At 42.2% G+C, this 13,031-nt stretch overlaps 1 protein-coding gene across 1 annotated transcript in view; it reads left to right on the top strand.

Annotated features, from left to right (window-relative positions):
* VSNL1 (visinin like 1) overlaps positions 1-12,549 on the top strand; it is a 229,831-nt gene extending 217,282 nt beyond the window's left edge. The window contains exon 4 of the mRNA XM_073625348.1: positions 11,831-12,549. Within this exon, the coding sequence (XP_073481449.1) occupies positions 11,831-12,028 (198 nt within the window). The 3' untranslated portion in view covers positions 12,029-12,549. The remainder of the gene's footprint in view (positions 1-11,830) is intronic.
* Positions 12,550-13,031: the final 482 nt, after the last annotated feature.

Genomic DNA, 13,031 nt, shown 5'->3' with positions numbered 1-13,031 from the left:
GCGCAGGGTGACTTATCAGAATCTTAAGGAGTCATCAGCTGTCAGCGGGTTTTCCTGCTGACAGCTGAATGTAAACAAAATCATTGCCAGCAATAAAAATTGAGAAAAAAACTGTTTTGGGGTCCCCCCCAAAATCCATACCAGACCCTTATCCGAGTATGCAGCCCACTTGCTTGTCCCGTCCCCCCCCCCGAACCATACTAGGCCACATGCCCTCAACATGGGGAGGGTGCTTTGGGGTGGGTGTTGATGAGGACAAGGGCCTCTTCCCCACAACCCTAGCCTAGTAGTTGTGGGGGTGTGGGGGGTGACTTATCGGAATCTGGAAGCTCCCTTTAACAGCCCCAGATCCTGGCCCCCCATGTGAATGAGTACGGGGTACATTGTACCCCTACTCATTCACCAGAGAAGTGTCAAAAAGTAAATAAAAATGCACACAGAGTTTTTGACAAGTTCTTTATTAAAAAAAAAAAAACAATGTCCTGCGTTACAGATCTATTGTCAATCACGATGAACGCTGGCCACCAACATGATATAAAAATTATATAGGTCAGCAATCGATTAAGGTTCCTGCTATCTGACAGCTCCACTGCCTCCTGCCGCTAACTAAATGAAGAGGTGGGCCACCAGGTGATGTCACTGGGTGACCACGCTCCCTTGTGATGTCATTGACCCAGCTTGCTCTAGTCAATAACATCACAAGGGGCAGGGCCACCCGTGTCTGATATGGATTATGGGAGGGAGGCCCCACACTGTTTCCTTTTTTTCCATTTTGACATGGGGCTCCCCTTAAAATCCAAAGGGCCTGGTATGGATTGGGGGGGGGGGGGTAACCCCAACGCTGTTTTTTTCTCAATTTTTTTATTGCCATTTTTTTTACATTCAGCTGTCAGCCCCGCTGAAAGCTGATGACTCCACTCATCCAGCTATTTACTGGTTGTTAAGGACTCTGGCAGCCTCCGCTTAGAAAAAAAGTGCGCTGGGCACCAGCGTTGAGCAGAGTTTTGTGTTTAAAGAGAGTTTAAATAAGAAGTAAAGGATTTTTTTTTACAATCATACTTACCTCGGTGGATGCAGTATAGGTCCGATGCTGCATCTGTCCCCCAGCGTCTCTACTCAAACGAACCAAACGAACGAATACCGCTGATCACTTGATCATTTTCGGAGCTCCCTGAGCAGAGAGCTGCTGACTGTCAGTCACAGCTCTCTGCTCTGCTCCTCCACGCTCATTGGATCGCTGGGCTGTGGAGGAGGCAGCCGGCTCAGGCTCTCAGCGGCTCACTGAGAGTCTGAGCCAGGTGTGAGTCCAGGCACCTGGCAGATCCAGATTTTATTGTCGTGATGAAGCGGTGCCTGGACTGACACCCGTGACGTCAGCAGAGAGCGGACTTCAGACCTGAAAACGGGTCACAGGAGTGCAAAGCGAACTGCAATCCTGTGATCCATAGGAGAAGTACAGCCAAACGAGCTCAGACTGGACTGTACCTTTTAAGAGCAAAAATGCTACTCCTCTCATGAAGCACTGTCAGTGTTTTTTTTTTTCTGCCACTAAACTCTCCTGCCATAAAACGTGGCTAAAAGCCTATGTGTGCATGAACACATAGGATAACATGCAGGGGAGTTTAGAGGCAGTTAAAAACACGTGTTGCCCCTAACAGTAGTGTCAAAAAGTGTGTGCATGAGGCCTTAATAAAAAAGTGAACAAAGGTAAAGCTGAACTCCAGGCAGATGTAAAAGACACAAATGCTCTGTATTCATTAGTACATAACAATGCTGTAATGGTGGAGGAAGTGCACCGTCACACTGCCAAAGCATGTAGTCCTGTGGTGGATGCACTCTGCAGAAGGTGAGAACACTCTGAAATTCAGCGGCAGTTCCCGCATCACACCACATCACATCTCTGGGCAGTTCCCACTGTAAGTAAACTTTGCTGAAATACAGAGGCAGTCTGAACCCAGGGCATTTAGTAGCATATAGGGCACTTGCATGGTGCGCTCCCCATTTGTCTCGGCCCAGAACTGCTCATGCTTATTGCACTAATTTCCCAACACAGTGGTCCCCTGCCAGCTGCCACTGCAGTCGCCAGCATCTCTCCCTACCAGCTTACTGCAAATTAAGTTAGGGAAGCCGATAACTTGTTGTGGCCTTCTGCTCCAGGATACAGCCCGGACCTGTGGGACTTGGTTGAAGTTTCGGGAAGGTCCCTCAGGATCCAGGACAGTTGGGAGGTATGCAATCCCCCTGTGACTCGCCCTGCAGCTCCTGCTGACTCTCAACTGCTTCAGAGGGAGCGACAGGGGGATCGAACCCAGCGATTAGGCACCGATTCCCCTGTGTAAACCTCCCTTCCCACTGTGCTGCCAGATTCTTCTGTTTCTCCCACCAGCAGTAATGAAGTGCAGGTTATATATGTCGTATTTACCAATTCCTTCTTTTCCTGATTGTACACAAAAAGCGATCGGTACCAATCACTCTTGTGTTCATTCATGACAGTAGCTGTTTATCTCCCCCCTTCACTATTGACAGGTTTATAGAGTTGGGACAGGAGGAGGGTCCGCTTTAACACCCCATTAAATGTACACTCACCAGTCACTAATATTAGGTACACTTTGCTAGTACCGGGTTGGACCCCCCTTTTGCCAACAGAACTGCCTTATTTCTTCATGGCATAAATTCAACAAGGTATTGGAAACATTCCTCAGAGATTTTTGTCCATATTGACATGATAGCATCACGCAGTTGCTCCAGACTTGTCGGCTGCACATCCATGATTGTATCTCCGGTTCCACCACATCCCAAAGGTGCTCTATTGGATTGAGATCTGGTGACTGTGGAGGCCAGTGGAGTACGGTGACCTCATTGTTATGTTCAAGAAACCAGTGGTGAGATGATTTGAGCTTTGTGACATGGTGCATTATCCTGCTGGAACTCACCATCAGAAGATGTATTCATACAGGGATGGACATGGTCAGCAACAATACTCAGGTAGACCGTGGTGTTTATACCATGCTTAATTGGTACTAAGGGCCCAAAGTGTGCCAAGAAAATATTTCCCACACCATTACACCACCACTACCAGCCTAAACCGTTGATACAAAGCAGGATGGATCCATGTTTTCATGTTTTACGCCAAATTCTGACCCCACCATCTGAATGTCGCAGCTGAAATCGAGACTCATCAGAGTTTTTCCAACCTTTTATTGTCCAATTTTGATGAGCCTGTGCAAATTGTAGCCTCGGTTTCCTGTTCTTAGCCGACAGGAGTGGCCCCCGGTGTGGTCTTCTGTTGCTCAAGTTTCGATGTGTTGTGCGTTCAGAGATGGTATTCTGCATACCTTGGTTGTAATGAGTGGTTATTTGAGTTACTGTCACCTTTCTATCAGCTCAAACCAGTCTGTCCATTCTCCTCTGACATCAACAAGGCATTTTCCTCCACACAACTGCCGCTCACTGGATATTTTCTCTTTTTCGGACCATTCTCTGTAAACCCTAGAGATGGTTGTGTATGAAAATTCCAAATCAGCAGTTTTTTAAATACTCAGGCCAGCCCGTCTGGCACCAACAACCATGCCACGTTCAAAGTCACTTAAATCCCCTTTCTTCCCCATTCTGATGCTCAGTTTGAACTTCAGCAAGTCGTCTTCACCGCATCTAGATTTCTAAATGCATTGAGTTACTGCCATGTAATTGGCTGACTCGCAATTTGTGTTACCAAGCAATTGAACGGGTGAACCTAATAAAGTAGCCGGTGAGTGTATTTTTTCAATGCAAACAGTGTAAGTACCTGAATGTGACCTGGCACCAGGCTATTGCAACCCCTGTAAAGCAGGGCTGGAGTGTGAGAGGAAGAAGCAGCACAAGGGGTCAATCAGTTCATGATCTGAAAAGATGCTCGCTGATAGGAGAAGAGAACAGAGTGACAGAGAGAAGAGTTCATCACACTTCTGCTTCTCATTACGCTGCCCATTCACAGGCTAGGGCAGGTCTGGAATAACCTGGGCTCATAGGAAGTGGGTTAATTGATGCTGGCCATCAGACTGAGGAATTCTAGAGACAGGAAAACAGTACTGTGGGTGATATTTGTTGATTGAAGTTGAATATTGCAGTAAACGCTGGTTATGTTATTTACATTTTTTATAGGGCTAGTCATTGGCTGGAGTTCTGCTTTAAAGCAGCCAATTCATTTGAATGGTTTGCCTAAAACACCATAACAAACCTAAAAGTATACCCGCTGCATTTTGGTATTGCAGTCCACTGCAGTGTATTACAATGTACTACAACACAGGTCATTGGAAAGATTTGTTTGGGGTGTCATTCAAAATGACTGGAGCTGCAATATGGTAATATGAATGGGACCCTAAACCAAACCTGTAGTTAGGAACCGTGCTGCTCTCTGCCTCTGAAAATGCTAGTTCCCTGTCATTCTGCTCCTGACGCTTCAGTACTTTCCCGAAATTCTGACCTTGAATAAGTATACAGATCAGGATCTCCGGCTTTATTGTAACTTTCTAATCCGTGTCCTTGATCCAGGTAAGTGTCTCGGACACTACGTTCACACCTGTGCGGGTTGCCATTGATGCATTTTACTGGTGTGTTTTGCATTTTTTTTACATGCGTTTTTACATGTTTTTAATGCGTTTTTGAAGCATTTTGGGTTTTGCATTTTTTTAGAGGTGTCTGTTGTCATGCAAGAAAAACCAGCAGAAACACAGTAGAAACTCATAAAAAATGCAAGCACTGTGTTTTTGATGCGTTTCTGCTGCATTTCCATTGAAGTCTATGGAACTAAAAACCCAACCTGATGCAGGCAAGTCCCTGACCCTTTCCAAAAAACACACCAGTTGAAAACACACAGATGTGAACGTAACACATAGGAAATCATGTTAAATGGACTGTAGTACATTTCTGCAAAACTGTAAACGCACTGCGAAACGCATAGGTGTGAACCCAGCCAGAAGTATTGAAATCAGACAGCCACAACATTTTCAGATGGCAGTAGCAGCCTTCTGATTTTCTCTCAGTAAGGCCACCTTCACACCTCAGCAACGCTTTGCTTATTAATGTACAGTTATGTTGCGATATGGAAGTCCATCCATAAGTGTAGATTTAGACATATATTTAAATCTACCTTTCCTCTGAAGCACAATCTGCATTCAGATCATGCTTCAGAGGTGATTAACAGATGGTGAGGATGTGTGACACCTTCTCATCGCCACCTGTTTTAACCCCATTTTTGTAGACAACCTCGTGCATTGCATGTGTTTACGGTGCTTCCCCATTCACCTTCAATCTACTCACTGGGGGGAGAACCTCTGGGGGAATCTAAGATGGAAAAGGACCTGGGGGTCCTAGTAGATGATAGGCTCAGCAATGGCATGCAATGCCAAGCTGCTGCTAACAAAGCAAACAGAATATTGGCATGCATTAAAAAGGGGATCAACTCCAGAGATAAAATGATAATTCTCCCACTCTACAAGACTCTGGTCCAGCCTCACCTGGAGTATGCTGTCCAGTTCTGGGCACCAGTCCTCAGGAAGGATGTACTGGAAATGGAGCGAGTACAAAGAAGGGCAACAAAGCTAATAAAGGGTCTGGAGGATCTTAGTTATGAGGAAAGGTTGCGAGCACTGAACTTATTCTCTCTGGAGAAGAGACGCTTGAGAGGGGATATGATTTCAATTTACAAATACTGTACTGGTGACCCCACAATAGGGATAAAACTTTTCCGCGGAGTGGAGTTTAATAAGACACGTGGCCACTCATTAGAAGAAAAGCGGTTTAACCATAAACTGTGTAGAGGGTTCTTTACTATAAGAGCGGCAAGGATGTGGAATTCTCTTCCACAGGTGGTGGTTTCAGAGGGGAGCATCGATAGTTTCAAAAACCTGAACGACCACAACACACAGGGATATACAGTTGTGCTCATAAGTTTACATACCCTGGCAGAATCTATGATTTCTTGGCCATTTTTCAGAGAATATGAACACAAAAACGTTTCTTTCACTCATGGTTGCTGAAGCCATTTATTATCAATCAACTGTGTTTACTCTTTTTAAATCGTAATGAGAACATAAACTACCCAAATGATCCTGATCAAAAGTTTACATGTCCTGGTGATTTTGGCCTGATAACATGCACACAAGTTGACACAAAGGGGTTTGAATGGCTATTAAAGATAACCATCCTCACCTGTGATCTTTTTGCTTGTAATAAGTGTGTGTGTATAAAAGGTCAATGTGTTTCTGGACTCCTGACAGACCCTTGCATCTTTCATCCAGTGCTGCACTGACGTTTCTGGATTCTGAATCATGGGGAAAGCAAAAGAATTTTCAAAGGATCTGCGGGAAAAGGTAGTTGAACTGTATAAAATAAGAAAGGGATCTAAAAAGATATCCAAGGAATTGAGAATGCCAATCAGCAGTGTTCAAACTCTAATCAAGAAGTGGAAAATGAGGGATTCTGTTGAAACCAAACCACGATCAGGTAGACCAACTAAAATTTCAGCCACAACTGCCAGGAAAATTGTTCAAGATGCAAAGAAAAACTCACAAATAACTTCAGGTGAAATATAGGACTCTCTGAAAACATGATAGCAGAAAACAAACACTCCTGAGCACAAGTGAATTACCAGATGGACTAAAAGTCGTAATAGATAATGCCTCCGGCCTTGCTGCCCTCAAGAATAGGGGTATCCTATCAGTCAAAGAGGAAAGAAAGAAAAAAGGGTGCACCAGCCTTGTGCATTATCCTTAGATATATTTTATATATCTATTATATATTTTATTAAAAGTTGAATAAAAAAACTCACAAACGTATGGAAGAAAACTCATTAGAAATAATCTCCAGACGACAGCAATTGGTCTGAGTGACAACAGACTCCAGGTGGTAACAGAGGAGATTTCAGGGGCCACTGCCGGCTGACGCGTTTCAAAGGATTACATTCTTCCTCAGAGCCCAATTATTCAATGTTTAATAAAATATATCTAAGGATAATGCACAAGGCTGGTGTACCCTTTTTTCTTTCGCTCTGAAAACACGTGTGGCTGTTTCAAGATGCACAATAAGGAGGCACTTGAAGAAAGATGGGCTGCATGGTCGAGTCACCAGAAGAAAGCCATTACTACGCAAATGCCACAAAGTATCCCACTTACAGTATGCCAAACAGCACAGTGACAAGCCTCAAACCTTCTGGCACAAAGTCATTTGGAGTGATGAGACCAAAATTTAGCTTTTTGGCCACAACCATAAATGCTTCATTTGGAGAGGAGTCAACAAGGCCTATGATGAAAGGTACACCATTCCTTGTTTTGGGGATGTGTGAGCTACAAAGGCACAGGAAACTTAGTCAAAATTGTTGGCAAGATGAATGCAGCATGTTATCAAAAAATACTGGAGGAACATTTTCATTCATCAGCCAGGAAGCTGCGCATGGGATGTACTTGGACATTCCAACATGACAATTATCCAAAACAAGGCCAAGTCCACCTGTCATTGGTTACAGCAGAATAAACTGAAGGTTCTGGAGTGGCCATCTCAGTCTCCTGACCTCAATATCATTGAGCCACTCTGTGGAGATCTCAGATGTGCAGTTCATGCAAGACAGCCCAAGAATTTACAGGAACTGGAGGCTTTTTCCAAGAGGAATGGGCAGCTTTACCATCTGAGAAGATGAAGAGCCTCATCCATAAATACCACAAAAGACTTCAAGCTGTCATTGATGTTAAAGGGGGCAATACACGGTATTAAGAACTGGGGATAATAAATGGCTTCAGCCAAACACTAACCATGAGTGAAAGAAAAGTTTTTGTGTTATCATTCATATTCTCTGAAAAATGGCCAAGAAATCATAAATTCTGCCAAGGTATGTAAACTTATGAGCACAACTGTATGCTAGATGGTAGCCAGATATACCTGCACAATCCATCCAGCTTCAGGAAATTGTGCTGATTAGAGTTTCTACATACACATGATTATTCATGTTTATGTCTAAGGAATTACACGTTGGGAAAGGGATGGGGTTACCTCTGGAGCTGTGATACAAAGACTGGACAAGGTTTCCAAGTTGGCCACCAGCCACAGTATAGCCATGCAAGGGCATAGATTTATGGCTAAGGGCAGAGCTTTGCATCACCCCACCTCTGAAACATTCAGGACCCCTTCACACCTACCATCTCCTTTATTACACATACATTAAGGCATGGTGATGTGCATATTAACATGTATTGCACTAATGCAGCCCTTTCACTTACAATGGGTTGCCAAAACAAAATTAGAACCTGCACTTTTTTCCTATCTCACTACTTAACATTTAATGTGGTCCATTGACCCCTAATGTAGTAGAGTGAAAGAAAAGTTTTTGTGTTATCATTCATATTCTCTGAAAAATGGCAAAGAAATCATAAATTCTGCCACGATATGTAAACTTACGAGCACAACTGTACAATGTAGTACTGACATATAATCACACACATAGGTTGGACTTGATGAACTTGTGTCTTTTTTTAACCTCGTCTACTATGTAACTATGTAGCTTGAATGTGTTGCAATCTCTACATGTCATGTACATTTTGCCGCTGACGCAAATCGCAGCATTTCAACCAAGGCATATCTAAATGAGGCCTAATGAATGTGCTGCCAGCACACCACAAAGAACAAAAAAATTGACTTTTCTATTTTTTATGAACACATTGCACCACGAGGCACAGATTTTTTCATGGTGCATTGCAACCATGTTCAAGGTGCATTGGGGCCCCACACTGCAGATCAAATGTTATTATGTATCGCAGTAAAGCACACATAAGTGCAGTCCACAGATATGAAGCCAGCCCTAAAGCCTCTATCCAGTCAAAAATAGTCATGTTAATGCAAAACTAGAAAAAAAAACTATCAGGATTTTATTTCTGACATTTTCCTTCAACTTCTGTACCTGAGACACCTGTACAGTGAATGTGAGATCAGTTGACCTTGGCACAGGAAGGAATAGTCAAAAGTTCTAAACCTTCCTCACACAGATTGGTTTCTGTCAGTGCCCTCATTTAAAAGATATACCATCATTTTAAATGTGTTTGCCTTTGAAAGGTGCAAGGCCTTTTCGTCCACATCGGTACCTGACCTCACAAATGTGCTTCTGCAAGAATTGTTCAAACATTCCCTTAGACACACACCTAAACCTTGTGGACAGCCTTCCCAGAAGAATTGAAGCTGTTATAGCTGCAAAGGGTGGGCCAACGCAATATTGAACCCTATGGACTACGACTGGGATGCCATTAAAATTCATGTGCGTATAAAGGCAGGTGTCCCAATACTTTTGGTAATATAGTGTATATTTATTACCTGAGGGGTGACTCTATAAATCCTTGGAGACAGATTCTATGTTCTCCTGAAGAAATGAATACAGTTCATGAAATGTGTTGCGAGTCCAGTACAGTCCCATCAGTAATTAATACCAAGATCTAACATGTATGCTATACATTAATGATGGGACCCTGGGTGGGGTGGGCTTGCAAGATATGACTGTCATTTCTATCAGTTTTTATTTAGTGGTTTTAAAGCATTATTGAGAAAATATATAATTTTAGCTATGATATTGGATTGATTATAATTATGATACCTGCAAAGTCCCATCAAAACATTGCTTTGTATAATTTCATTTAACCACTTGCTGTTAAGAGCATTTTTAAAAAATTGGATTTTTGTATTTAAATCAATTTTTTTTTAATAGTTTTTACATTTATTTTAATAAAATGTGCTTTGCGCATCAAGAGAGTGACATTTTTGCCCATTCTTCTTTGCAAAATAGCTCAAGCTCTGTCAGACTGGATGGAGAGCCTCTGTGAACAGCAATTTTCAAGTCTTGCCACAGATTTCCAATTGGATTTAGGTCTGGACTTTGACTGGGCCATTCTAACACATGAATATGCTTTGATCTAAACCATTCCATTGTAGCTCTGGCAGTATGTTTAGGGTAGTTGTCCTCCTGGAAGGTGAACTTCCGCCCCAGTCTCAAGGACTGCGGAGTCCAACAGGTTTTCTTCCAGGATTGCCCTGTATTTGGCTTAATCCATCTTCCCATCAATTCTGACCAGCTTCCCTGTCCCTGCTGAAGAAAAGCATCCTAAAAACATGATGCTGCCACCACCATGTTTCACAGTGGGGATGGTGTGTTCAGGGTGATCTGCAATTGTTAGCTTTCCGGCACACATAGCGTTTTGCTTTTAGGCCAAAAAGTTCAATTTTGGTCTCATCTGACCAGAGCACCTTCTTCCACATGTTTGCTGTGTCCCCCACATGGCTTCTCGCAAACTGCAAACGGGACTTCTTATGGCTTTCTTTCAAAAATGGCTTTCTTCTTGCCATTCTTCCATAAAGGTCAAATTTGTGGAGTGCACAACTAATAGTTGTCCTGTGGACAGATTCTCCCACCTGAGCTGTGGATGTCTGCATCTCCTCCAGAGTTACCATGGGCCTCTTGGCTGCTTCTCTGATTAATGCTCTCCTTGCCCGGCCTGTCAGTTTAGGTGGACGGCCATGTCTTGGTAGGTTTGCAGTTGTGCCATACACTTTCCATCTTCAGATGAAGGATTGAACAGTGCTCCGTGAGATGCTCAAAGCTTGGAATGTTTTTTTTATAACCTAACCTTGCTTTAAACTTCTCCACAACTTTATCCCTGACCTGTCTGGTGTGTTCCTTAGTCTTCATGATGCTGTTTCCGGTTCTCTAAGTAACCTCTGAGGGCCTCACAGAACAGCTGTATTTATATTGAGATTAAATTACACACTGATGGACTCTATTTACTAATTAGGTGACTTCTGAAGGCAATTGGCTCCACTAGATTTTAGTTAGGGGCATCAGAATAAAGGGGGCTGAATACAGATGCACGCCACACTTTTGAGATATTTATTTGTAAAAAATTTTGAAAACCATTTATCATTTTCTTTTCACTTCACAACTGTGTGCCACTTTGTGTTGTTCTGTCACAAAAAATCCCAATAAAATACATTCATGTTTTTGGTTGTAACATGACAAAATGTGGAAAATTTCAAGGTTTATGAATACTTTTCAAGGCACTGTAATCATGAAAGATGGCCCTAAAACCATTGCTCTCACTCTCATGTTCGTGGCAATACTATGCATGTCTCAGGATGAAAAGTGTATCTAAATTCAAATGTAAATTTGTAGTTTGGATGAAGTCTGGAAGGGTTAGAACCCCTGTTAGATTTCTGTTTCTGTTTCACCCTCTCTATTTGCCCTGATGACCGTTGTCATAGAGACAGAAAGTGATGGGAACTCCAAAATTATGAGTTGTCACTAGAACAGGAACAAAGAGAAAGACTTCCAATGGGGGGCTCCAGTAACAACTTCCTTTAGTGTGGTGAGATTTCACCTCACTTCCTGTTGTGTCCCTGAAGACACAGGCAGCCAAAAAAAAATGACTGGTAATTTAACCCTTCCTTCCTCTATCAAAATTTAAAAAATAGGTTGTGGCTTTAGATACATTTTAGGAAAATAACCACATTGAGTGATATTCCATTCTTCACGTATATATACTGTGTATTCCCTTATATAGACTGATGGTCAGAGCAGCTCAGGGTTGGTCTTTGGGAAAAATAAAAAGGGGTAAATAATAGAACAGTAAATACAGAAAGGCCAAGAGAGAGGAAGACTAAAGGGTGAGAAGAAAAGGTGGAGTTGTCATTTCTGACATCAAGCAGCCTATGACTGTTCTGCTCTACTCTTATATATTTTATTGGGTCTCATCACTTTGTATGACTGCAAACAGCCCCCAGGGAACAAAATAAGTAATGACTATTCTTTCTTTCCCTTCCCTAGGCAATTTATAAAATGGTGGGTACTGTGATCATGATGAAAATGAACGAGGACGGCTTGACGCCCGAGCAGAGGGTAGACAAGATTTTCAGCAAGATGGATAAGAACAAAGACGACCAGATCACGCTGGATGAGTTCAAAGAAGCCGCAAAGAGCGACCCTTCCATCGTATTACTGCTCCAGTGTGACATTCAAAAATGAGCTCGCCCCCACCGGCGCGTTTCGGACTGCACAGAAATGTCAATGTTCCATTCAGTTTGCAGCTATCTCCACAATGAAAACCGAAAAAAAAAAAATTAACAAAAATAATTGCTTGGACTACCTATAAATGGACTTGCTTCTTGTGTTTGAGACACTCGTGTGCATGAGAATGTCATTTGCTAAAGAATTTTAAAAGTATATATAATATATATATAAATATATATTAAAAAAACGATAAAAAATAAGGAAAAAAAAAACGACTGCCACAATGTGAAGTGTGCAATGTAATTTCATAAGTCCCTAAAGCTTGTGCATCAGTAATGTACTGCATAATATTATTTATTGTTTTACTGATGCTAGCTGTGTGTCTCCTATGTGTTAGTGGTTAGTGATGACACTGATTGCCATGGCGATGTTACTGTTCCAACTAATCCATTTCACCTGCTGTAAAGTAGTTCCAGCAAGGCGGAGGGACACGAACCTCGGCTTATGGATCTGCCCCGTTTGCCCCCCCCTCCCCCTTTCCACATCTGTGCTTGTGACGTCAGTGAATTTAAATGTTAATTCATTTGCATGCCTCTTAGGTTTGCCTTAATTCTTACCTCATTTGCACCCTTGAAGAATTTGTAAAGAAGAGCCACAATCAAGACAAAAACACTACGAACAAATGCAAGTCCCACTGAAACCTGCCCAAAAAATATGAGTTCACAAAAGCATATATATATATAGAAAGAGGAAAATGTATATGTATATATATATAGAAATTTCAGCCAAGCGGATATATATGTTTATGTATATAAGTATTATATACATACATGTACCCATACATAAGAGGCCTATACGAGTAGACAAAAGCTGTTGATTTAAAGGGAGCAAATGCAGTATTGATAAATGTATTGATGATATCTGACTCAGTTTTCAAAAGAGGTTGCAATATATGTCCCCAAATAAATGATTTATACCATTTGACTCTTTTCCACACAATATGTATACTCTGTTGCGT

This window comes from Aquarana catesbeiana, linkage group LG04 (assembly GCF_042186555.1).
Source record: "Aquarana catesbeiana isolate 2022-GZ linkage group LG04, ASM4218655v1, whole genome shotgun sequence".
In the NCBI taxonomy this organism is placed as follows: domain Eukaryota; kingdom Metazoa; phylum Chordata; class Amphibia; order Anura; family Ranidae; genus Aquarana; species Aquarana catesbeiana.
This window is presented reverse-complemented; position numbering and strand designations above follow the sequence as displayed.